The sequence below is a fragment of the Epinephelus fuscoguttatus genome, linkage group LG21, assembly GCF_011397635.1.
Source record: "Epinephelus fuscoguttatus linkage group LG21, E.fuscoguttatus.final_Chr_v1".
In the NCBI taxonomy this organism is placed as follows: Eukaryota; Metazoa; Chordata; class Actinopteri; order Perciformes; family Serranidae; genus Epinephelus; species Epinephelus fuscoguttatus.
This window is the reverse complement of record NC_064772.1, coordinates 16,682,986-16,710,235: the sequence shown is the minus strand read 5'-3', so window position 1 is coordinate 16,710,235 and position 27,250 is coordinate 16,682,986. Positions and strand designations below refer to the sequence as shown.

General features: G+C 40.7%; 3 protein-coding genes across 3 annotated transcripts; 2 read left to right on the top strand and 1 right to left on the bottom strand.

Annotated features, from left to right (window-relative positions):
- Positions 1 to 82: 82 nt before the first annotated feature.
- Positions 83 to 7,430, bottom strand: lypla1 (lysophospholipase 1). The gene is made up of 9 exons (XM_049565330.1): positions 7,092 to 7,430; positions 6,890 to 6,921; positions 6,717 to 6,782; positions 6,486 to 6,533; positions 6,328 to 6,398; positions 6,142 to 6,215; positions 4,852 to 4,953; positions 1,900 to 2,076; positions 83 to 1,814 (listed from the first exon to the last, which is right to left on the bottom strand). Exons 1-9 carry the CDS (start codon positions 7,158 to 7,160, stop codon positions 1,755 to 1,757), a joined length of 699 nt encoding a protein of 232 aa, XP_049421287.1. The 5' UTR covers positions 7,161 to 7,430; the 3' UTR covers positions 83 to 1,754.
- A 465-nt stretch (positions 7,431 to 7,895) lies between these two features.
- mrpl15 (mitochondrial ribosomal protein L15) lies at positions 7,896 to 11,713 on the top strand. Its single transcript, XM_049565382.1, has 5 exons — positions 7,896 to 8,056; positions 8,182 to 8,339; positions 8,828 to 8,993; positions 10,976 to 11,099; positions 11,194 to 11,713. Exons 1-5 carry the CDS (start codon positions 7,952 to 7,954, stop codon positions 11,529 to 11,531), a joined length of 891 nt encoding a protein of 296 aa, XP_049421339.1. The 5' UTR covers positions 7,896 to 7,951; the 3' UTR covers positions 11,532 to 11,713.
- Positions 11,714 to 19,029: 7,316 nt separating this feature from the next.
- Positions 19,030 to 20,549, top strand: sox32 (SRY-box transcription factor 32). The gene is made up of 2 exons (XM_049565380.1): positions 19,030 to 19,382; positions 19,879 to 20,549. The coding sequence occupies exons 1-2, from the start codon at positions 19,073 to 19,075 to the stop codon at positions 20,547 to 20,549; spliced, it is 981 nt and encodes a 326-aa protein (XP_049421337.1). The 5' UTR covers positions 19,030 to 19,072.
- Positions 20,550 to 27,250: the final 6,701 nt, after the last annotated feature.

The window sequence follows — 27,250 nt, the reverse complement described above, 5'->3', positions numbered from 1 at the left end:
GCTTTCAAATACTTTTAATATCATTTTTGCATATGTGCTTTGTGGAAATGCTTTATCTGAACATTTGTGGACCTTACAAAATACTTGCTGCAAAAAGCAATCACTTCCATTAGAATTAAAGCTGGGGTAGGTAGAAAACAAAATGGCAGAATTTGAAATACACCCTCCTCCTGCAGCTTTCCCCTCTGTCCTAAGCCCCTCCCACCAGACAACTACATTCACATGCAGGCGCTTCATCCAGTATTGAAATGTTTCCTTAACAATGATTTAACCTTATTTCACTATACAGTTGCCTGCGACACATACGCTCAGCCTATCACCACATGAGACAAGACTTGGCGAGCCATCCAGCAGTCCCTCCGCCTCACTCCCTGCCGCTGTGGACTGCTTTGCTCGGAGGAAAGCAAGCAGCAGCTCAGGAAAAAGACCTTCAGTTTGTGGCTGTAGCAGCTCGAATTCAGCCAGCGCAAACCCCCTAAGCACCACGTCTCACAGTGCCAGGTCCAACCTGTGTCACGGCAGCCACAGAAAGTTAACAGATCCAACGGCGACTCCAGAGCCATGGTTTGCGCTGGCTGAAACTGGATTGCTGCAGCCGTTGACCGGGGGTCCGTCTCTGGAGCTGCTTCTGACAAGGTGGTCTGTAGTGGCGGGGAGTGAAGCGGAGAGCACACTGTGATTTAAGGCTCTGGCTAACATTAGCTACATACACATGAATTTGAAGCCACAGCCATGAACCTTCGGCTGCCGGTAACAGACGGCTAAATTATTAGTACCATTTTCTCTCCATCTCTAAAATACTTCGCTGATACTGACATGTTTTATTGTGTTTGCTGTCAGACTCTCTTTTTGGTAAGTCCACCTTCCTTTTTTGGGTTGCTTTGCCAAGTAGGCAGTTGTTGCCAATGCTGGAATTGCAACTTTCTCTGCAGGATTCTCTGCCACTGAATCAGGGTTTTACCAAAGAGATGTGCACACACATCTGCATAAAACAGCCAATAAGAATGCCCTCTCTGTGAAATGACCTGTTTTCTCTCAGCCCATTTGAATTACAATATGTTCAACTATTATGAAACGTTCAACCAGTGATGCCAAAATTAAACTGCCGACCCCAGATGTAACTGTCAATGAGTTTTTCAATTCACTGTTTAGTCTATGACGTCAAAAAAACTGAAAAATGTCCATCAGGTGTTACGTAAGTCTGCTTGATGTCTTTAAGTTGGTTGCTTTGTCCGACAACACATCCAAAACCAGAAAATATATTTACAATCATTCAAACGAGAAAAATCAGCAAACACCCAAAGAAGCTAGAAGCGACAAATGCTCATTTTTGCTAGATAAATGCCTTGAATTAAATGAATTTATAGTCTAATAAATGTTTTAGCACTACTACACATCCATTAATAAAAAAGAGCATTTAACAACAGGCCATTTATTGTGAGATATTAAACCATAAAGTATAGCCCTAGTTATTCCAATACATACGTTTCCTGCAGGAAATGGCTTGTCTCGATGGCAAATAGCTTTACAATCAAGCAACTAATGTTACTCTAACACTGGGGGTTGTGTGTGAGGTCAGGGTACAGCATTGTTTCTTGTTATGCCTCTCCTGGGTTAATACGGAGCCCCAGTCCTGTCTGGCTCTATGAGCAGCAGCGTGGTTTTATTGTCAAGTAAGTCAGTGTTTCCTGGAGTCCACGAAGTCTCACTGGAGCCCAAAGGACTTTGATGTTGCTGTGCGGCTCCTCCTGAGTTCACTCATCGCTGATGGGAGGAAGCTGCTTCTCTATGAATCGTTTGACATCCACCATTTCCTGCACAGATACAGAATAAAACTGGATATGTAACACAGAACATAACAAGAGCTCCAGAGTGTAATGTGACTTTTCCCACACTGACCTCGGGACAGGCGCTGTGAGGTAGACCCCGATACGACTTGAAGGTGATGTTGGCTGGATTGATGAGGCTTTTCATCTTTTCTGCTGTCTGGCTGCCAAATACAAAGGGGACCAGGGGGTCGGCATCCCCGTGGCATTGTAGGACATGCATGTCCTTGTTAGCACTGTTGGCAGACGCCTGAGAATAGAAGAGATTAGGATTATTCTTATTAACTAATCATGACGGATTAAGATTTAGCCATGGGATATCCCTTTACTGTGAGTCATACTGTAATTCAATTAAAGGAATAGTTCACGATAAAATGGACATTGGGGCTTTTTACCTGTATAAGTATATGTGGCGCTAAATTAAATTTCAAGTATCAAACAAGATGATGGATTTGAACTTGAACTTGTCTGCCTACTGGCTCGTTTACTGGCCAGGAGTTTTGTTGTTGCTTACTGATGCCTTTCATTTTCAGTGCAATGCATGAGCAGAATTCAAACGCACACGCATGCCCAAGTGAGCTACTTCATGCGTAAGACTGTTTACATGCAAATATTTTAAGTAGTAAGGTTTTAGCGAAAAATGTGCAGTTGTGTGTTTGGGAAGTACTGATCATATGAGTGGGTAAATGAGACTTGCACGAGTCATGTGAGAGTTCGTAATCAGATGTTTTGATGTAGTTTTGCTGTTGTTAAATGTGGACCCCTTTTACTCCAGTTCATCAAAAATTTTCTCCATTTTTGGATTCTATGATCACCGGAGGCATGCAAAAAAAAAAGAAGAAAAAAAAAGTTTTCTTAAAAAATGCGACGTAAAACAGGGTGAGTAAATAATATACAAATAAGCATTTTGGGGGTTAGCGCACGTTTTAGCTAGGGCTGCACCCTGAAAGGCGGAGATTTGTATCATCAGCGGGACACCCCTCAGTCAATTAAGATTGCTTTAAGTGGAGCAGTTGCCTTTTTTTGCCAATCAGTGTACTTTTGGGGATGTTTTGGTCCCCAGATTTTGCTGCAGAGTGAGCGCTATCCACTTTCATGCTGCTGTTTGGTACAGGCAGCTGTCCGGAGGAGAAGAGACTTTGCATTGTAAGGCTCTGAGATAACGTTATGATCTGCCTTATGCTTAGAGGAGGTGAATTTACAGCTCACAGCAACTTAATATGATACAGTCTCTGACTTTTGTTTGACAACTAGTTTGACTACAGATTCGTATTGAACAGCTAAATCTGATTCAACTGACATGACTCAGAGTCGAGTACGGGCCTAGTTTTAGCAGCCCATGGCAGCTTTTTCATAATGGTTTTCGATGAGAGTGAAGGAGTTTGCTCACTGCTTTTGCACTGCTGCGCGCCTTGTATTTTTACACTCTATGTGCCTTGCGTTTTTGCTTAGGCGCCCTGAAAGCTTCCGGTTGAAAAAACTTTAATTTACAGTGGAAAAAGCGCCTGACGTTTTATTCCACTGTCCAGTCAAATAAACTGAGAGGCGGGTTTTCCATGGTTACAATAACAACAAGTAATACCTTTACATGGTTTGTGTTGAACTAACATTAGCTTGTTCTACATCGTCCTAGGCAAGTTGCATGAAATATCGGAACCAAGTGTAGCCTCAGCTACTTTCTAACATGTTACCAACTGTAATTACAGCTGAAGATTGACAGCAGATTGTCAAATTATCCCCACCTTATCCTAAAATAAGCCTTAAACTGACCATCATCCAGACGAAGCTCCTGGACCAGCTGGTGGTGCTCCCTGTGATTTCTCCTCTTTCTGAGGGTCTTACGTACCCACACAGATCTCTGTTTCCTTGTGACCAATGCACTTTTTGGGAACAGTCTCTCCCCCTCAATCAGAGCCAGAGCAAGTCCGCCTGTCCATGATTTATGCAAACCTCAAGGTACAGATCTGTGGGTTTACTTCTCAGCTACACAGGGCATAAGATAAGGACAGCTGATTCAGTGGTTGCCTAGCAACAATATTAAAAAAGCCGCAGCAAGGCACCACAACCGGCAGAGAAGTTGGAAATTTTTTTTGAAGGTTTCTGGAGAGGGACATGAGGTATCCAAATATTACAAATTGTTATTGTCCTCTGGGCAAAATTAAACTGTGGCAGCTTTGAAAAGTATTTGGGAGAGAGATCTGGGTGTATTATTTGAGGGGGATAAATGGGGTCAAATTTGTGGCAATTCTCGTACTACCTCAAGAGATTTGAAGATGTGACTGATAAAGTCTGAAATTCTACATCGCTACTATTGGACCCAGAGTAGGTTACATAAATTTGGTTTAAAGCATTCTGTGGTTTGTAGGAAATGTAGGTGTGAGGGCACACTGATACACGCACTGTGGTCATGCCCCAACATTGCATATTTGCATTAGGTCTAAAACTTTAAGATTTGGGAGACAGTGTGGTTCTGCCGGTGCTCCCTTGAGGTACAAAGAAATGGATCCAGAGACAGCAATAATGATAGGACAGCAGAATTTTCTTCGGAACCGGAAAGCACCTGGAACATATGCTTTTCAGGATTGGGTAACTGAAATGGGACACATTGCTGTGTATGTAAATGTCAAAGGAACTGTAACAGGGCAGAAAAGTATTGGCTTATGTGGGGAAGGTATATTGCTTTCATAAGAGCACAGGAGTAAGGGTAAGGAGGAAGCATCTGAGGCACAAGCACTGTCAGGTGGACTGTATGTCCTCTGTTCTTAAAAGTCCTCATTGAGAATTTATCTGTTTGTTATGTTTTTTAATGTCTTCATTACTGATGGATGTTTACCCCCTTTCTTCTGGATGTTACACCAGGTGGGTAGGGAGGATGGGGTAGGAATTAAGTTGCATTTGTGCACTGAATTGCTGCTCTCAAGATGCAAAGCAAGATGCAAATTAGCTCTGTCTGATCAGGGACTTAAGTCTCTGTTTAAGTATGTACTGAATTAATTCAAAATGGTGCAAGTCCTGTTTGTTCTACCTGAGGGAAGGAGTTGCGGAGAGGGAGCCAGCAGCTCAGAGCGACCACTCCAGCTAGCTTCTGCTGAGTTGTCAAAGCCGTGTAAAGAGACAATGCTCCACCCTGGAGAAAAAAACACAATGTTAGAAAACAAATTCCAAGTCAAGTATTTCTTGTGCCTGATATTAACAGAGACAGAAAGCATAAAAGAATCAGCATCATGACAGCAAAGAATGAGTTGACTGCAGGTTCCTGCAGCATGAAAAAAAGCTGCAGAGCTGGACCTGCACACTGACAGCTGATTTATTGAATCACAAATCTCTCAAGTTCTAATACTGGTATTGACCTTGTGATCTATATTGAAAGGATTAGTTGGGGGGGGGGCAGACTATTTCTTGACCAAGCACAGTAACTTCCTAGATCCTCTGCTGGTTGCCAGGCAACTGCACAGAGCCAAAAAACAGTCCTGCACATAACACACTGTAAAATGCAGAATTGTTGTTTTGACACTTTGCTTTTTGTACAACCGAGATATAACGTGTTAATATGTGAGCTTTAGAGGCGCTGGTGGGTGGATACTGTCACATTTGGGCAAAGCCAGACTAACTGTTCCTTCTGTTTCCCTGTTTCCAGCTAAGCCAAACAGCTGTCAGCTATTGCATCATATTTAAAAGGCAAATATGAGAGCGGTATTAAAGCCTCTGCCAAAAAGCAAATAAATGTATTTCCCAAAGTCCAACTTTTTTCTTTTAGTCTAACACACAATTACTTACACCAAATCTTGTAATTACACTCATTAAATTGTGTTTCATTAGTGTGCTTTACCTAAAATAACTTGAGAGTTAATAAAGACTGAAATAATTGTTATTTTGCTCCAAGTGAAAGTAGTTCCTCTTTCCCTCGACCGTCTGCAATACAACAACCACTGGTTTTTGTGCTTACAATGAACTGAAAGAAAGGTCAAAATAATTTTGTAACACAAGCTGCTATAATATTATTCCTCACACACCCATTTTTATAGGTATTAGCTTCTGTAATCCCTTCAAAGTTCAACTGCTCCAGAGTTCTTGACCTCAGATTTCTTCAAAGCATTCTACGGTAAATCTACGTTTTGGAGCATTTAATTAACCATGCAAGAAATGTTTTTCAAATGTATGCATTTGATACTCTGTCTCTTGAGAAGAGGACTTATGTGTATGTGTGTATCTTTTGGAATTGGTTATTCAAAAACATTAAGCACATAAGCGGTGAATCACAGTAAAAACAGAGTTATGTAACACTTCATCTGCACAGAGTGCATTCCACACTTACCTGTGAAAATCCACCCAGGAGAATTCTGTGTGAAGGTATCCCGTTCTTCACTTCTTGGTCTATCAAAGCTTTAACTGTTGAGAAATTAAAAACAACACCTCAACACATGTACAAGCTCTTTCTGCAACTCAGACAAAAATAGCAGCACATTGCTGATATGAGTTGAAATGAAATTTCGGGACGTACTGTTCTCTGATGCTCTTTTAATGCCGCTCTCATCTTCATTCGCATCTGGGCTCAACCCATAGATATCAAACCTATATGAGAGACACATGTAAGGCTCATTGAGTATGTAACAACTGCTCTGTCTTTTCAAATATGTTCAAAATCACTTTGACACTTACCAAGATGGCATGGACATCCTCATGTTCAAAGACACAGGCATGGTAGGACTGTAATCAGTGGGGAAAAAGTAGCATCACAAAGTGAAAGCTGCTGTTTACATATTCTTTTACATCCTTTAATGATAATTATAGAGGAAGACATAGTATATAAAGCCTTTAAAGTAGCTGTTCTCAACTTTTACAGCACTTGCAGACGTCCTGTGTAATGTTACAGCTGCTATGAATACTTACGCGTGTGGACAGATGTATTTCACATGTGGTATCCTGATGCCTGCGAAAGTTTCAGCCCAGCCATGTCTGTCATATTAGACAAAATGAAACTAGTTTAAATACTATTTGTGCTTTTTAGAGACAGGCAATAAGAATTTTGCACCAAAAGAGGACAGAAAGCTGTCTCCACCTACCCCGTATCTCCAAGGCCATGCAGAAATATCACCTGTAAAGACCAGACACACATGACTGCAGAGGCAGGCACAAGCTAATACATGTCGACATCTGGCAGCAGTTTTGTAGTTAGCTGGGTAATTACTGGAGCCCACAGTTGCTTTTGGGTTAACTTTACCTAACGTTAGCTAAATGTTAACTAGTGTCGCCTGGTTAACTCACCGCTGCAGTGGCTTTCCGGGCAGCAGGCACAATGGCAGGTAAAGGCGCTGACATGTTATTGCCGCACATACAGCGCTGAGGCAGCTGATGTGTAGGGACAAGTTAGCTACTGTTAGCTAATAACGATATCCCCAAGTGTCAATCTGTCTCGATGTTAGCCCGACTCCAGCTGCCAAAAACCAAACTGTTTGAGGGCGAATGTCGACCGAAAATGGAGGTCGAGGTGCCGCCGCCTCGTCTTACCGCTGGCAGTCGTGAATTTCTTTTTAAAAGTTGGATTTTGGTGACAATAATACACCGCCAGACCACACTACTCGCCACCTGCACTGACACACTATGTAATCCCGCCCCCTCCACTTCGTGATTGGCTGACAACAGAGGCGCTTACAGATGCAAAGCACTGATTGGTTCGATGATATGTCAATAAACGCTGTTTAATAACGGTTAAGTCAAACAAAATTACAACAAAGCACACTTCACACCCCAGAAAAAATATATAAAATATTATAATATTACATAAAATACAAGCATTAGATTACAAAAGAAATAGATATATGCATTAGACGTGAAGCATATTGTGTCGTGACCTTTAACACGGGTTTTTAGAGCCAAAAACGGTTTTCATTTGTTCTGTTTACCGATTAATCTTTAAAAAAAGAAGTTATTTTCTACATTTGTTATACAAATGTGTAATGAGAATCATCAGAAAGTCACATCTCAACAGTGTATGTACTACATTTTGGCTGTCCCGCTTTTATTTTGAAACGTCGACGAGCTAAGAAGAAGTACTTCCGCTCACCTCGGTCATGTGACCTCCATGTCCTTGGTTTGGCTAACTTTGACATGTGAGCAGCAGAAACATGTCTTTCCCCAAAAAACCTGGTGGTAAAGCGCTAGATGTGTTAAAGACTCTGCCGCGGTTGACACTAGCAAACTTGCGGCCTGAACCAGGAGCCAGAAAGCCGGTACGTTTTATTTGCGCATTTCTATTAAAGCTATCTTGTGCAGGTCAATCAAGCTAGCATAGCATGTTAGCCTGCTCTGTTAGCCAAATGCTAGCCCTCTCTTGCTCACCTGTCTTTATTTGCAGGAGGTACGTCGGGGCAGAGGACAGCACGGTGGCAACAGAAGCGGCCGAGGACACAAAGGACAGCGACAGAGAGGCAACCGGCCTCGACTGGGGTTTGAAGGGGGTCAGACTCCGTTTTATCTGATCATCCCAAAATATGGCTACAATGAAGGGCACAGGTAAAAGCTTGTCACACTGTACTCCACCTGTGAAACGAACCAGGGAGCATTGGGCGAGTAAAATATTGTCTCTGCTATGACACTAATAGATCATACATGCAGGTTGTCAATAACATGCTAGCAGTAAATACTATTTATTATTTCATCCTCTTACATTAAATAGTATTCCTCTCACAAGCATCCACAACTAGATGGATTTCTTAATACTGACCTACTACTTCAGTGAGTTTCAGTCTTATATTTGGGTATTTTGTGACTGTACCTGGTGTTAAAACTAAATTTAAATCGTCTAGTCCAACACATGATGATGCACTTTTGTTGCTTCAGCAGTAGGAAGAAAGACATTTTTCACCCAAAGACCGCTAATTGTTCCCTTTCCCAAAAGAAGTGAAATTGCATTTGCATTTGCTGTTTTGTTTTTGCTAAGCTGAGCACCAGATTCTATTGATCACACATCAATTTAACAACATTTGTGCGCTCCTCCTCAGTCGCCGTCCTCAGTACCAGCCTCTGTCACTGAAACGACTGCAGTACCTCATTGATCTGGGACGAGTCGACCCAACCCAGCCCATAGACCTGACCCAGCTGGTCAATGGCAGGGGAGTGACGATCCAGCCTTTGAAGAGGGACTATGGAGTCCAGCTTGTTGATGAGGTAATTGCTTGTTGATCACTGACTTTTTCACACCTTGCTTAAGAGAAATGGAAAGTTGTTCTCTCATCTGCAATGGTTAAAAAAACACTTAACAGCAGCTACCTTGTATAATTAAGTCATAGAAATGCATTTAGTGTCAGTGTGAGAGAGAAGATTAGAAAACATGTCTCTGTAATTTTGGTCAAAGTAAATAAATATTTTTTGAGTAAAATCAAATTTTCTGTGAGCTTAACGTGTTACTACAAACCTTGGGGAACAGCTGATTTCGGGTGGGTGAGTGTAGAAGATGGATGGATGGATGGATGGATGGATGGACGGACTAGTCATTTCCTCGTGTTTGATTTTTTTATGTTACAGGCTTGAGAAATGATCAGCTTAATTCAGTAGAACACTAACAGAACAACCAGTGGGTTTCCCGGGTCAGGTTAACTCACTGGGTCCAGTTTTAGATCAGTAGAGTATTAAATATCTGCCAAAATATACAAATATTCAAGATAATGAGTGTTTTCAAGGAGCACATGCAAAACCAGTGCCTAACAGAGCAACAGTAGGACTGAGAGAAGTACAGAAGTTACTAAAAGTGAACTGAAATGCTATAAAAAGCAGACTACGCCTGATAATCAATGTTACACTGAATATACTATAACAATAAGTAGTACTGCACATGACTGAGTAAAGGATATTGCACTACATTGACAAGTGTTTATGATATTGAAAAGTAATATTGCACACAAAGTTGAAAAGTAGTAATGTACATCATATAAAGGAATAGTGCACCTAATGTAGGTGAATATTGCTGTCTAAAAACACGTACCACTACTACACTACACTGCTGTACCAAGTGTAGCTGCAGTAAAACAAAAATGTTAGAGCAAAATACATGGTGCCCCCCCCCCCCCCAAAGGGTTTTTTTTGGGGGAGTTTTTCCTTATCCGCTGTGAGGGTCCAAAGGACAGAGGGATATCGTATGGTGTAAAGCCCTGTGAGGCAAACTGTGTTGTGATATTGGGCTTTATAAATAAAATTGATTGATTGATTGATTGACTATATTTAACAACATACTGCATTTTCTTAATAACATTGTAACTAATGATTTAGGTTAAATAATTTATATGTAACCACAAGGAAAAGACTGGATGCTGACAGCAAATTATAGAAGTAGGGGGAGATAGGGCAACTATAATTTTAGTGTAGACACTTGGTTTTGTTTTCATTGCTCATTGGGTCATTTTATTATTATTTGGACATTCAAACAGTGCAATATAAGGTGTTCAAGGGTCCTAGTTTTTTAATTGTTAAATAATGAAGCCAGGGTTGCATTAGGAAAGTAAGAAAAAAATCTCCTTTCCTACCCACTATATAATATTTTTGAGATGCTCTGTTAAAGAAAAACAAAAAATAGACATATAACAGAATGAGAATATAAGAAGCAATAAAAATATATGCTTTTGAAAAATACACATTCAAAGCAAAGACCTGATTATAAGCCTAATAGAACCACTGCACAACTAAACAGCTTTTATCTTGACTTGATGGTGCTTTGGAGTTGTTCTGGCTGAAGGTTGTGGATGTGGAATATGACAAAATAGTTGATTTCCCAGAGAATTGCCATGTGGTGAGTTGCTTTTAAATGTTGCTGCTGCAATAAACTGTGAGACGGCATGACCTCCTTTCCTTTTGTCAAATATGGTTCAGTGTATCCTATGCTTAAGAAGATAATAAAGGAAGCAGTGAAGCTACTTTTCTTCGTGTTGGAGAATTCAAACAGATACGCTCACTTAGGAACCATCCTAAAAGACTATTTGACCACAGCCTAGGTATTTAGGATGCAGACTCTGAGGATCTTGGATCATCTTGTGCCAGTAGGTGGCACCACATAACAATGTTGTCCTTCTGTTACAGATCAAGATGTTTGTGACCCCTGTTTTTTCCCACCCTGCTCTGCCTGAAGTCTCACCTTTCATGTGCTCTCTCTGTCTCAGGGTGCTGACATTTTTGCTGCAAAAATCAACATTGAGGTTCAGAGAGCTTCTGAAGGAGCTATAGCTGCTATTGAGAGGAACGGAGGGGTCATCACTACCGGTTTCTATGATCCTATAAGTCTGGGTAACTAATGAACGATCAGTCTTATGCACTCACCCACTATATATCTTGTGTATTTTAGATAATAAAACTAAAAAAAAATTCTCTTTCGGTGCAGGGATTCTCATCAAGCCTGTCCCGTTCTTCTTACGTGGGCAGCCCATACCAAAGCGCATGTTACCAGGGGAGGACATGGTCCCGTATTACAAAGATGCTGAAAACCGGGGTTACTTGGCAGACCCGGAGAAGATCCGGCAGGCCCGGCTAGCCCTGGCTCAGAAGTATGGATATACTTTGCCAGACATTTCAAAGGATGAACTGTATCACATGCTCTCCATGAGGAAGGATGTTCGACAGATCTTTTTTGGCCTGGCTCCAGGCTGGGTCGTTAACATGCCGGAGAAGAAGATCCTGAAGCCCACTGACGAGAAACTGCTGAAATATTATAGCTCATAGGCGTGAGGAGAAAAATGTTAAGTGTGTATATCTCAAAGGAAAAATGTAACATTTTTTTGGATGTTGTAAAAAAAAAAAAAAAGTCTTGAACATGTTTCCATTTTATATTAAAAATGTGGAAAACTGAATGAAGCATTGTCATTAAACTTTATCTCATGTCATTTTTGGCATTGCACACAGAATATTTATGACTCGATTCATGAGTATGTCTTTGTGTTTGAGTGGCTGACGTCTGAGAGCCTCGTGTCCGAGCACAACCAGCTCGTGCGGCTTGATGGAAGGAACGTGAACTGTAACAGGTGAGGGGGAAATAAGGAAAATAAGATAACTCAAAGAATGAAAACAGGAAACAGATGCCTGGTGATGTGTGTTACTTGTGAAATGGGTTGCCTAGGCCCTAGAAGGGGAGTTTTAAATTAGTCATAGGCAGCTGTATCCTGGTGTGGACGTTCAAAAGATCCCTCTCCATCCTCTTGGAATACAATCACAGGCAAACACATACATACAACTTTGCCCCGTTATGCTTTAGAGACATAAAAACGCCACAGAGAAATGTTTACACTTCTGATATCAAAGGAAATCACTTTGATTTAATCTTGACCTGGTGTTTGTCACTTAGGGATGTCTCACACTTTCACTGAGTTCACATGTTTACAGTCATTTCTAAATGAAAGTTGTACTACAGAGTCTCATTAAGATTTTGAGATATTACAATCAACACTTTATGGCAATTTACACCCTGCCTGCACCAGACTTTACCCCTATTGGTTTTGGCTTTATAATGACTCCCTTGTGTTTGAACTCTCCATTACGCTCATGTTTATTTTTTGAAGTCGAAATGGCACACTCGCTATAAATAACTTGGTATTTTGCGCAGATATTGTCTTAAAGGACGCTGCCATAGAATTTCTGCTGGTATAAAAACACTTTATCAAAGGAAGCATATGTTTGTGAGTGTGTGTGCAAGACTACGAGCATTGTGTTTCTGTACAAAGTCCCCTCTGCTATGTTAGCTACTCGCAGGCAGTTACGCAAGAATAAAAATAAAAGTGACAACAATATGATGCAACAAACTGGGTTAAATATAGTGATTTTCAGTAAGTATTTTCTTGCTTTTAATTTAAAAAAAAAAAAAGGCAATTTCAAGGTGAATTTCTGTCAGTGTTTGTACATTTTATAATCTGTGACTATGAGAGACAAAGGTTACACTTTGATGACTTTGCTTGTGGTTCCCTGAGTGTTTTCCTGAATCTCAAGTATCCAATAAACTACACAAGTAGTGGATACATACACAGCCGGCCCTGCCAGGAAAACCAGCCCAAATCCTTACAGCATAATACTTTAAATAAATCACGCCACAGGAAAGAAACAGCACAATCATTGTTTATGGCAGAACTGCAGCGCTTATCTTCAAAGCAGCAGATCCTTTTGAATTTGTATCAGGTCTCAGACGAGCAAAAGAGAGAGAAAGAGTGAGCGCAGACAGCAGCTCTGCGAGTGTGTGGCTGCAGAAAGTTTGCATAAAGAAATCTTTCCCCATCACTTACACGGACACAGTCACTTTGGCTAAAACGATTCGTTAGTCTGTTTCAGGGCAGACATTTTATCTGTGGCTTCTGCTCCATATAATCTAATGTCTGAGTCTAACCAGTTCACACTATTTAATTAAACATCCAAGCATTGCTGCTGGAGCTGAGCAGGCCAGGTTGTTTTGGTTATCTGCTGCCTTGAATGAGCCGTTTAGGACAGACACAGATATCATGGTGTCTCACAGGTCTCAGTCTAGTTCCAGTTAATAATTAGGGCTAATTACCGCTGGCCTCCTTTCTTCAGTCTGCTGAGGAGAGACGTGTGGCTCTGGTGTTGGATCGAGGTCAGACCTATACATGCTGTATATACTGTGGGGGGACTTTGTGTCCAAAATCATGCATGTAATAAAAGCGGCTAACATCCAAAGCTCAGCTGTCTGCACAATAAAGAACTGGAAGTCTCACTGAATTCCTCAGATAAGACTCTTATCAGGAGAATACAATTCCTAATTTACAAAGAATAATGCTGTTTTTTTCTTTGCTTCATTAGTCAGTCTGCATGATAGACAGATGAAATACAATTAGAGAGCAGTGTGACGGCAATTCAAGAGCCAGACTGGTTGTTTTTTCTTGAATTAAATAAAATTCAGACCTGTATATTGTGAGTAAGTGCACACTGTTAGTCATTTATTGGGTTTTAAAATGATTGGGGCTGAGACTTATTATTATTTTCACTGTCAAATTAGTCTGTCAGTTACTTTTAAGATCATTTATTCTAAAAAATGTAAGAAAATAGTAAAAAGAAATCCCATTAAAGGTTAAAACAGCCATAAATTGGATGTCTTTGCAAAAATCCTTAAATATACTAATAAATAAAAGTAATTAAAATGACTATATTTTAAGTAATATTCTTAATTCTAACTTGTTTTTAAATTTATCATGATTTTTTAGATATTTACTGACTTTTTATTCACCCTCCTTTTTAATTTAATTATTTGAATTCATCATTTTTTTTTTTTTTTTCAGTCAAGTTCTCCGTTATGTCATGTTGAAAGATACAAAAAAATTCAAAGTGCAAAAAGTGATGTCGGAAAATTGCTTGCTTTGTCCAGCTAATAGTCCAAAATCCAAATACAGGAGTTCACAATAATCTTAAACAGAGAAAAGCAGTAAATCTTCACACTGTGAGACACCATATTGATCATTGGTAAGTCAGCTCATCATTTCAGCCCTGAAATTATGTCACATGAATAAAAATATTTTGGCTTTGCATCCTGCACATTGCAGCACCTGGGTTTGAGTCTGTGTTTGAAGTCTGGCTGAGCCGGGCCTCTTATCTCTGCTCAGAGGTGGGGGCATCATTGTGTTCTGCTAATGAGGCTACATTAAGCCTGTCTACACCAGGGGGGCATGTAATCCTCTCAGCTGGCCTGACGTGGGGCCGGGCAGGGCGCTGTTTACACGGGGAGTGTGGAGGCTAGCACTCAGGACCTCAGTCTACTGTTGAATCTGCTCAGAGATGTGATTAAGAGGTGGAGGTGGGAGCGTGGAGGTGGGAGCTGCATAGAATGGTGTCTGAGTCTTGACACAGTGTATCTTGGTGCTGGCCTGCTGTGTCCATACAATACAACACAATGCAATACAGTCCCTCGCTGCGAAGATCACGGTCATTATATCCCCTTCACACCTTCAGGCTATGAAACAATGCGGCTCTTTATGAATGAGCCACTGTAAGGAAAGTCGGTGGGATGGCACTGCGGTGGAATACAGTGCTTCACTATCAGAGCTCTCCTGCTTCACTCTCCCGTAGTCTGCATCTTCTTTGGATGGACGTCTGCAGATCAGCAAATCCTCAAATATCCATTTTGAGAGAGGAGAAGAGTCTGTTGTGGCATCTTCACTGACAAAAAGCTCCAGTCCATGTCTTGAAAATGTAGACTCACCGCACAGCAAATCCCTAAGTGCTCCAATCCAAAATCCAGCCGATATTCAACCCCAAACATCATCCAAGAGTTCCCAAGAATCCACAACGGCCTTTGTAAATCCTCCTCGTGCAGGTCTTTAGCTCTACCTGTGCCAGCTGGGCCATCACTGACCCACAGTGAAGACGGAGAGGAGTGTCCCATATATGAGTTCTGTCCAATACAATGGTACATTGTGATCAGAACAATCCCTATTCAGAAAGCATTGTGCTCATTCTGCTTGTTGGCTGTGAGACAATGCAGTGATACCCTACTGTCACCTTATAGATTAGGATTCATCAGCAGGGCCTGAATAAAGGACAAATCACAGGGTAAAAAAAAAATACTAGCAAAATAATGTCAGAGGGTGAAGTCGGGTCAAATGGGACAAATAAGGTTTTACATCTTGGACTCTTTAAATATTAGCAGCTAATCGTCAAACATGTTTTGCTGCTACAAATGTGCTTTACCTGAAACAAACACTTTGATTGTTCTGAGATAACTGCAGGCAGATTAAAGAGTCAAAATCTCAAAACTTGCAAAATAAGTCATGAGTTTGATTTTCTGTTTTTGGTAATAAAATGATAAGTGTGTATCAATAAAAATCGTTTCAGGACTTTGCATTTTATTAACTGTTTGACTTGTAATCAAAATATTTTTGACAATATACCTTACTTTTCACAGGAAAGGGTTTTGAGTGAGTACTTAATGCACTAATACGCTAAAACGGGACATTTTTCTGAAATGAAACCAGCATGTTTTGAGCAGATTATGAAACAACTGGCCCCTGGGCACTGATATACAAAGGGCCCCACCACCACATAAGAGCAGGACACACAGACATTGTAGTGGTTTTGCATCCTTTTGGGGCTTCCTGTTTCTTTGCTGTTGTGTTGCTGGTGTTTTTACTCATTTTGTGTCTTTTCGATGCAACTGCATGCCTGTTTCAGTTGTTTTGGGGCTTCTTATGGCTGTTTTTTGTATTTTTTTGGTCATTTGAGTCTCTTTGAAAAGATCTTGTGTCTCTGAAGTCATTTCCTGTCTCCTTGTGGTCAATTTATGTTTCTTTTTGTAGTCATGTTGTGGTTGTTTTGCCTATATTTGTAGTTGTTATGCATGTTTTTGTGGGTTTGGGTCTCATTGTGGTTGTTTTGTGTCTCACTGAGGTAATTGTGTGTATTTTTGTTGTTGTTTTGTGTCTCTCTCTGCCTGGTCTGTACGTGTTAATTTGACATTATGCAGGTGAAGGCCAGGGGCTCCCTGACAATTTGGGCCCCTGGGCCCGTACCTGATTGACCCATTCAGTAATCCATCCATGATTTTGATGCCACCAGGTGTCATAAAATCATGCCTTATGCTATTGGGTGTCACCATTTGTAGTATTTTTGTCACTTTAAAATATTAATGCAGTGAGTCCATGTCAGCCACAGTAGTCCAGAATTAGCCATCGGTGTTGCACGCAGGCAGGCAAGCACACACACACATGTCCACTGTAGGTGATATAGAACCAAGGAAAGGGACAGCAAATGAACAGGGAAGCATGGCAGAAAAGTTGAGTGAACTTTTATGATGACATAATGACTACAAACGACTTTGACTGTCCCATTTCACCTGAACGTGTCATTAGAGTGAGGTAAGGGATCTTGATATGTTTCAAGTTTCTAAATATTTTACTTAGCAACATATTTTCTTGATAGAAATATAGCAGAGAAGCATTACAAGTTCTAACAGTAAAAGTTAAGGTGATCTGCAGCGTGCTTTCTTAGTAATCTACCAAAAAAGTGTCCCAAAATACCTGAGCTCACCCTATAAAGGTGCCGGTAATAAATTAATAATAAAAAAGTTAATATTCAGACATTAAACACACATATGATCTCCCACACGCTGTCTAATATTTAGCCCCGACTCAATTCACAGAAGAAGCTCAGCCGAAACTAACGTTATTGTATTCACGCTGCGTCGTTCAAGCTAATTGATTAAATCCATTAGTGCTGTTCACAGTGTGTTGGAGCGTGCGTCCCGTTTAACACCGCCGGATGTGGATTCAACCTCTTAATTCTGACAACCCGTGAAGAAACCCCCCTCACTCACCCCCTCCTTCACTCCACTAAATACTAACAAACTATACACATTTAAATGAGTAATTCTGTTTCAAATACATCTTAAAGAGACTTGCCTCCCCTCAAAGCCACATGCCACTTCATCAGATTGGACTGATACGGAATGGTTTAAGTTGAGGAGCACAGTCACCTTTATCACTTATTGAATTTACCAATGTCACAGTATTGATCATTGATCTTCTGATGAACATATCAGGCTCCATTACGCCTGATTTACCGCTCCTGCAGGGTTGACACAAAGTCCAAAATGCTCCTTATTAGTCGTGATATAAAAGTGTGCACGTGTTACAAAGCCTTAAAAGTGCAGACTCAGATGTTTAGATTCTCCTTGTGTATTAAGCCTCCCTGCTCCACACTATAATACACAGTATTTACAATGTAAAGAGGCCTGCGTAAGTGACTCGTCTGCCGGGACAAAGCAGGTGCAGGATCCACTGTGGGTCCGTGTATTGCAGGTTTAACGTCGCCGCTGTCACTGTAATGGCGTCTATTGTCTGTGTAATGTTAGTGTCAAAGACAGATATTCATTGAAACCTGTAATGGCATCCTATTATATTCAAGTGGGATCACACGCCTTTAGAGTTTCTGGAGAAGTCATTAATGGTGGATACACAAAATTATCATTGTTTATTTGAGCTCTTTTGAATGACTAAAAGTCTTATAATATTATTTTCAGTGCATTTTCAGTAATGAAGTTATTGTACTTGGACTTTTGTAGTGATTTAGTTTATCTGTGTGTCTTATGTCCTATTAATAAAGTGCTATAGTGCTCAGAAATGAGTTTCCATGGCATTTTTTTCTAACTTTCCGACAACAAAAACAAAAATAATTCTCCAACAAATGTGTCTATACACTCAATAGTGACTGATATTCTATTTTACCTTTATTTCTGCTAATAATAATCGTTCCGTTTATGTGTTTTTTACCTTTAAATATAATTTTGGGGCTGCATTATTTTTAAATAACGCAAAAAATTGTAATAAAAAAAAAGAAGAAGAAAAACCTGTCCAAATAAATAGGAATATAAATACGAGGCTGAAAGAGAAAAGCTATATTTTCTGTGAGTCTGTTTTGTCTTTTAATTTAATCTGATAAATGTAACTAAACACAGCTATTTCTGTGGTTTTGATGTCCTAAATGTGAGCTCATCACGCCCCTTTGTGCACACCTATCGGTTTTTGCGTCGGGCAAATATTTGCAGTAATAAACACGCCTTGATCATGTTTGTTTCAGTCCTGTAAAATGTACTTTGATAGAGACAGTGGAGGGCCGATAAGAGCTGAGAGCCACAATGTAATTAGTAACCAGCCGAGCCTCCTGGACACTTTGATGTTCACCCATCAATACCTGCTGCCTACCTGCACTATTGATTAGATTCCGTTTCTCTCCGATAGGCAGAGGTGGCATTTGATTTCCCTAATATGGAGTAAATAAGTGAATCAAGGAAAGATCTTGTACTTTTTTCTCAAATTAGACAGGAACAATAAATACGCCTATTTATGAACAATCAACAGGCCTATTGGTGATTAAAGGAGGATTAAATATGATGAGTAAATGTGGCAACTTTTGCACAAGTATACTTTTGATTTATCACTTCATACGTCACCATAAAGACACATTTTGTGACCCTGGCTTCAACACTCTCTGGTGTAAAGCCTTTAAATCTGGGGATCTTTTGTTATATAAAAGCCAGTTTAAGTTTTATTTCAGACTCACGTGTCTTTTCCACCTGAAGTTTCGTGAGATCGTTGATTTGGGGCGTCAGATGGGCCTATCACCGACCCGAGAAAACACCTGGAATTCACACCTTAAATCCACTCCTCCCGCCCTCCCATTGGTGGAGCACCCACATATATCCGTCACTGTGCATCACCAGGAGGATGACAGCGGCCTGCAGCAGAGTCCCAAACACCGCCACACTGTGCGTAAACATGCATTTCAGCCACGACCCCGCTCCTTACCAGCTTTGCGCAAACAGAGAGCCCATGTTCGAGAGCGAGGACTCGGGCTCCGTGGACGGGGAGCAGATGACCGGGGAGCGCTCCCCGAGTTCACGGCCCTCCAGCCCGCTGTCCATGAACTCGGACTCCAGCTGCACCAGTCCCGAGGCCAAGTCTGCCTCCACGCAGCAGAGGGTGAGGAGGCCCCTGAACGCCTTCATCATCTGGACCAAAGAGGAGCGCAGGCGGCTGGCACAGCTGAACCCAGACCTGGAGAACACGGATCTGAGCAAGATACTCGGTAAGAGACTGATCAACAGCTTGTGTTATTAGTAAGTTGCTGTAGTTTGGAGATGCTCAAGTTTGCCAAAAAATGCTTCATATTTGTAGTTCTTGGCCTAAAGAACATGTCTCATATGGGAGAAACAATGCACTGTGGTGTTGCTTTAATGTCAATTTTGCTAAACGAATGAGCATGGGTGGGTTATGAGATAATGGGCCCCTGGGCACGGATATGCAAAAGGCCCCACCACCTCTCCTACACAGGAGCAAGACACACACTTTGTGGTGGTTCTGCCTCTTTTTTCTTGTTGTGTTGCATCCATTTGTGGCCTTATGCATGTTTGCATGTCTCCTTGTGGTCACTTAGAGTGTATTTCTGGTCAGTATATGTTAATTTGAATGACATTTTCCATGTGAAGGCCAGGGGGGACCTCTGACACTTTAGGCCCCTTGGTCTGGACCAGTTCATTAATCCTTCCAGTGTGCAGATCATTAACCCCTTTGTGTTCCTGCAGGTAAAACATGGAAGGCCATGTCTCTGGTTGAGAAGCGTCCGTACATGCAGGAAGCAGAGCGTCTGAGAGTCCAGCACACCATCGACTATCCCAACTACAAGTACAGGCCCCGCAGGAGGAGGCAGCTGAAGAAGAGCTCCAAACCCCAGGGTGCAGAGGTTTCTCACTCAGGCTTCCCTGTGCCGTACAACCTCACCTACCTGCTCCAGAACCAGCAGCAAACCTACCCGAGCACGCCTGCTTTCCCAAACTCCCCGGCCAACTTCACCCCTCTGCGCATCAGCTACTCAAACACTTCAGTTTTTCCAGACACAGCAGCAGCAGATGATTTTTCAAATAAGCCTGTGGCGTACCCAAACCCTCCTGCGTACCCCGCAGAGCCTCAGGTGTATTTTGGCAGTCAGCACGGGCACATGCAGTATGGTTTCTCCAGCACTGCAGGTCCTCATGTGGATCAGGGGGAGTCCAGCAGGGTTCAGGGGGGCCTGCTGTGCCCTGCAGGGCCCTCCCTGGAGTTTTACCTGGAGCAGGTTCAGCTGGACATGCTGTATGATCTGGACCGCAGCGAGTTTGAACAGTACCTGGGTCCAAGCTCTCACAGGCCAGAGTCAGTGGATCCCAGCAGCTACCATCAGCAGAGCAGCCACAGAGAGGGACGCTCAGTGTCATGAAACTGCTAAAAAAAAACTGTGTATTTATTTAAATTATGTCAGTGAGTCATTTGATGTGCTGAATGTGTATATTGTGCATTTTGTTTCTTGACAAGTTGTGTTCTTTTGTGACTGCTGTATTGTCTTGCAATGTAATTATATGTATTAATAAATAATTAATTCAACTTTCAATGTTCATGTCTTTGTTAACAAAATAAATGAGCAAAAATGCAAGATTTAAAATAACATTTTTCATAAACTGGGTGTTCAAAGGCCATTATATGCATTGTAAAATTAAATAGCCAAACCTTTTTGGTTTCCACCAATGACATCAAACTGTACATTGAATCTATTCACTTTTCTATGAATCCCAAGGCTGTTGAATGATTCATACATGTTTTTTGTTTCAAAATTTGCAACACATTCTTACTATTAACCAACCTCATTCCGTAGTCATTAAATACTGGCACTTGGGCAGTGACTTCCAGCATCAGACACCAAAGAAAAGCCTTTCACATTGGCATGATGCTCGGCCAGTCGCTGTTAGTGGGTGTCAGGGGGGAAAACAGCTGGACAACACCATAAGATAAGAGAGTGAAAAGACCAGGTTGGGTGGGTGGGAGTGTTGGCGGATGTGTCAAACAACCACTGACTTTCAGCCGGGAGGCCAGTGTTCACTTCCTGTTTGAATGTAAAGCCAAACCCTGTTCTTTTTTAAGAAACCTAAACCATATGCGTGTGTTTGCTAAACTGAACCCCTTGCCTTAGTCATTGAAGGTAAAAAATGTCAATAGTAGGGTTATTTTGAAAGAGACTGTATGCAAACTTTACACATCCTGTGAAAATGGAAGTGTATTTTGAAAACACACAGTGCATGTAACAGGCCGATGTTGACATGGTGTCCCAGATCATTAACAAAAACACACCCAGGGTACCTTGCACGTCACACGTCAATGTGGAAAGTCCATGACTAAGCGTCAATATGTGACGAGGTCGGAGTGAGAATGTGTTGTCCCAACTTGTCAAATACTTGTCAGCAGCCCTCAGTGTCAGATACCAACACAGTTATGCTCCAGCAAACTAGGGTAGCATAAAGACTATGTAAGTCCATGTAGGATGGGTGGAAGAAGAGAGGGATGAGTCGGACAAACTCCGGACTTTGACCCAAGAGATCACTTTTTTGTGTCCTGTGTGAAACCAAAAATCAATCAAGCTATTTTACTAACATTACAGTGTGCTAGTATGTGTAGCATACTACGCTGGTGATGTGATTTACATTTTGTGAGTAACAACCCTACAAATTTTAAGCCAAACCATGATATTTTGTGAATCTAATCACATACTTTTGTTACCTAAACCAAGGGGAGTAAACCTAAAAATTAAGTTTTTGGGTGGAGTTCTCCTTTAAGAAAAGCTAATGATTCTAAATATCTATTAGATTAAACAATGTTGGAGCTATACCACCCGCCCTTTGGCAGAAGCCAAACTGTTGACACGCTGTTTTATCTCCATCCTCATGTCTTTCTCGGCCCAGAGAGGGAAGCAGGGTGGGCGCCAGGGGCATAAACTTCCCAACTTCCTGTTTCATTTTAAAACATTTCACAAAGGCTCTAAAAATATGCCCCAAAAATCGACATATCTCCAAACTTATTGGGCTTTGGCTGCCAAATGTTTACTCATTTAGGAGAATGTTTACTTCCCTGCCCTGTCTTTTCTGTGTCAGAGCCTCGAGGCTGAACTCAAAATCAAGGCACTCCATCATGTTGCATTTTATACTTCCTTTGGACATTTACAATAAATTATGAGACTCTTCTAATCAGTACAAATGTTTGCGAGTGAAAAAATTTACGCATCTCTTTTTATTGACAAGAGCAATGACTAAAACTCAATTCTATATGATAAACATTTAAAAACAATTAATAAATGTGAAATAAAAAAAGATCCTGCACATTATCCGTTAGTTGTACTTCAAGAAAATGTGTGGGCTTTTTGTGTTTTCCTTAGGATAAGATCAACAAATAGGAGATAAATGTATAAAGTAAAAATAAGAAAATAAACATTTTAAAGTCTGGTAATACACAGGGCAGTTTTTGTAAAACTAGATCAGACCTGCTTAATCATTTTGGGTGATTACTACTCTTTATTCCACAAATAATTGCTGACTTCAAACACCAGAAAACCAAGTATTTCCTATAGACTTCAATCTGAACACACTCTGTGATCAGAAGTTGCACCATATCCAGTCAACAGTATGAAGGAGTCCGCATCTACAACTGTTATTGTGCTTAAATACGTCTTTTTATATGAACAGTCATTGTTAATATAACAAACATCGCCCTGCATTTGCTTCAGTAATGACTGTATTTCCATTGACAACAATTACATATTATCCCAAATTTATACTGATATATTAATTTCAACAAATATAAAATTAAATATAATTTGTATTGACAACAGTTTATAATCAGGAACTCTGTATTCCCAACCTGGTCTCACTACGAAGTCTTCAAAAGCTGGAGCTTGGGCAGTGACTTGAGGTGTCAGACACTGACAATAAAAGCTGTCCTTTAACGCTGGCATGATGTATGGCCAGTTGCCATTATAGTTTAATGGTGCTTGGCGGCTTCAGGGGAAACATGGCAGGACAAGAACGAAAGTCAAGGCGCCGAAAATCTGACTATGGGCATGAGGGAGGGGTGGTGGATGGGTCCAGCAAACATGGACTTTCACCCAGGAGAGCAGTGTTTGTGTCCCGTAAGATTCTAAACCCAAACCCTGTTTAATTTTTCCTAAACCGAAGCGCATTAGTTGTTGGAGGGGAAGAAAACGTCAATTCACGTTGTTGACCTATTGTGTTTATTTTATTTTTTTATTTGTTTGAAAAAGACTGTAAACGGTCAACTTCCTGTGAAAACGGAAGTGTATTATGAAAGAAGACAATGCATGTAACAGGCAGAACTTGACACAGCGTCCACAACCAACACACCCAGGGTACCTTGCACGTCGTATTTGGACGTAGAAAGTCCATGACCAAACGTCGATTCGTGACAAGGTTGCAGTGAGAATCTGTTGCAACTCCATTGAGATATTCAGCTTTTGTAAAATATTGTTAATAATAACACCTTTACCATTGATGGACATGTTTACTGATTGGTTGGACGTGTTTTTAAAGCCATCAGAATATTTTTGGCAGCATGCATTTACATCATTATATTCAGTAAAGCCTTTGAAATCAGAGCTCCACCATGCAAAGAACGATTTTTCTGCCGGTCAACACTTGGAAGGAAGCCACCTGACAACAGTAGTGTACCCTGGGGATTTTTTTTTGTACTAGAGGCTCTGTCGGGTTAAATTAAGTACAACTCATTTTTCAACAACATATCCCAACTTTAAATGTGCTCCACCAAACAGTGGAGAAGACAGCCTGCAGCTGTGTTTGGAAATCTGATGTGGAGGTGTCGGGAGGAAATGGACGAGCACAGTGGCTGAGCGAAGGATGACCTTTCTGGAGGAGAGAGCAGAGGAGCTGATTAGGAAAGTGAGGACCTGATGCAATCCAACGCCACCTGAATAAGCGGAAGAAATCTGACGTCAGTTCAATTCCCATGGCATTAATACAAAACAGGCTGCAATGTGAAGTGAACAAATGTGCTGAAGTGCAACAATAATAACACGAAATACACATGATGACATTAAAACATCACTAGTTTATGTGCAGGCGGTCTTTGTTTTCCCTCTTTTAAGTAAGTTGAACTCAAAGCCGTTAGTTCATCTTGTTGTTTTTCTCAAACGTCGGCCCCTCAGCAACAATTAATGAGCAGTTGCAGGAACTTCCTGAAGGAAAAACAACGGGATGATATCAGGGTTTCAGGTGAAAATATCATCAACAATAAACAGAGATGGAAATGGCAGCTGGACAAATCAGATATCTTTGTCAAATATTTACAGCATTGTGTTTTAACAGGCTTCTGGTTTATGAAATCATATAAAACTACTGAAAGTGAAGGTGGAGGAGCTTAAACTGGAATATAAATGGGCAAAAAAGGAAGGGGAGGAAACTTGTATGATTTAAGTAGGTAATGTTAAAACCTTAACATACAAGATTTCCTCTTTGAACAGTGTTTTATTTAGCAGTACTAGTGGGTTCATTTTCTGAAGATGTCATCTGATATTAACAAACAAACCCAACTATTCTCAGGTCAAGTGCAACAGAAAATAAACTATTATTAGATTAAATGGGTTTCTTGTGTGCATTTTTGGATCATCCACCATTTATATCATCTCCATCCTGAGTTATTTATGGACATGTATATCAGAAATGTGCTGGAGAGCTCACAGAGGCATGTCTGAACTTATCTCCAGTGAGGAATGTGAGGAATCCCAACATGTCAAACATGCAGTAATTCAGATTCCTCAGCCATAAAATACCATCCTTGTTGCAGATTAAATATGTAAATATGTCAACTCTGTATGTCCAATATCAACCAGCACAAATAGCTAGAGTTTATATTAAACCTAAAAATAGGTTGGAGATCACCTACCTGTAACATTTTTGAGATTTTGTGAGCCATAATTAGGTTTGTCTTGTCTTACCTCCTGTGTGAAGGTCATCAATAGTTTCCTTTGGGTAAATTTGGGGCTGCCGTCTGCAGATAATGTTCATCCGAGTATTATCCTGCAGGGACGTCGGAGGAAACTCAAACAGGAAGAGCCCTGAAGTGAGATACTCGACAGTTTCTGCATTATATAATGAAGTAAAGAGAATTGTGTGCAACTGGAAAATGTAATTCCATAAACCAAACCTCAAGGCGTTCACATGAGCTCATAAGAACAGGAGTTTCTGGTGTCTGTGTGATCACTTCATTATGTCAGTCTGCTCCACCTCTAATCAAGCCCTAATTCAGCCTGTCTGATTACTATAACCTCATCAGGAGAGCCATGCATTGGAATTTCAGCAGCTTTTCACCGGCATGTTTCACAGGTTTGTATCTTGTGTACTTCAGAGAAGGAGGAGGAGGAGGATGTGTATACTGTATCTCATGGACACCTTTAAAGGGTCAGTTAACTCAAATATGTTTACTGTAGCTATCAAACTTAATGTTCTCCTTCCTCGTGTATCCCCAGAGGTAGTTTTGGTCTTCTTTGCCCAGATTTTGAGATATCTGTCTCTTAAATTTCTGCTTTAACCCCGATGAAACTGCAAGGAACTGAATGAAAAATCACTTCAAAATTTTGGTTTACATCTATTTCTCCTCTATCAGAACTACTTTCTCAAGAAGAAATAGTCTGTGCGAGAACTGCTCACCTTGAAAGTCGATAATCCAGAGGAACCAGGATGTTGTTTTTGCACGTTGATGACAATTACTGTAAAATGTGTTTTATAATATGAAGAAAATTTGATGAACCTTCACTGTATTCAGCAGAAATCCAAGCAATGGATATCATATAACCCTATAAAACTATAAACTACCAAAAGTAAGTGCCAGAAAGTGTTTGGATCCTTTATTTAACTATCACAAACACCACACTGTAAAAAATATTCCATTGCAAGTAATTACAACTGGTGTTTTCATTGGTTGAAGAGGAGCTAAATGTCACTTCTTGCAAAATGTATACCATTTTCTGTTTAAATGTAGTATAGTAAAGAAGCACCTGCAAGAAGTACCTGAAAAGGTGCAGTAATGGAGTATTAGTTACATCCACCATGAACATCTCCATTGTATTATAATGGCGGGAGAAATATTTCAAAGTCTGTCCAAATAAAACCAAAATCATTTGCATGGCTGGGTGTTAATTTGGGTGAACTAGTCCTTTAATAAATATCATTTTGCACTCATATAATTAAAGCACCAAATAAGGCTGAGGTCTCCTTCTGGTGTGCAGAAAGTCATAAAGAGCAACTCCTCTGTGGTTATTATGACCTCAGCCAGTGTTTCCAGCCAAGAGACAGACAGTCGGTGACCGCCAGACAGACAGATGATTACTGTAACAGGGTCCGACAGACACACTGAGGAGAATAGAGCAGCTGGGTGTGTCCCTGCGACCTGCTGGGCAGATACAATACTCTATCAGCAAAGACACTAACGCCTGTCAACAAACATTCAGGGGATCATTAACACAAACACAATCCTCAAACTGGCCGGAAGTGTTTGTTTGTGTCTGGGCTGCGTTTTTTTAATATTTATCTTTAAATATATTATGATGTGTATTTACTTACTGTACAGTTTTGACAAAAATAAACACTGAGGTATTTAAACCTGAATTCATTAGAATGAAATGTGGCGTGTTGTTCAGAGTCATTCCTACCAGATTATTTTGTGTGGAAATAACATCACACCTTCTTCCTCAGTGTCGGTACTTTATGACTCAGTCTGCGAGTATGTCCATGAGTGTATCTGCAGTGTGTGTGTAGTGTGTGTGTGTGTGTGTGTGTGCGTGCATGTGTGAGATGAGTAAGCATAATTGTTTTCGGATACTGATTAAATGATCATTCCAGATACAGAGCTGAGACGCACCTATCAGAGCTTTTCCAGGACACAACTCTATTTTGATATTCTGTTGAAGTGCATTTCCTTGTTATTTGACCACTACCCCCTTTTCACTGGAATAAAACAGCAGAACTGTAACCAGGAATTAAACATTCGTATTTCCTCATTTACATTTTTTGACATGCCAACTGACAGTTTGCTTGATGCTACGCCTGTGAAGCTTTCTGTTCTCAC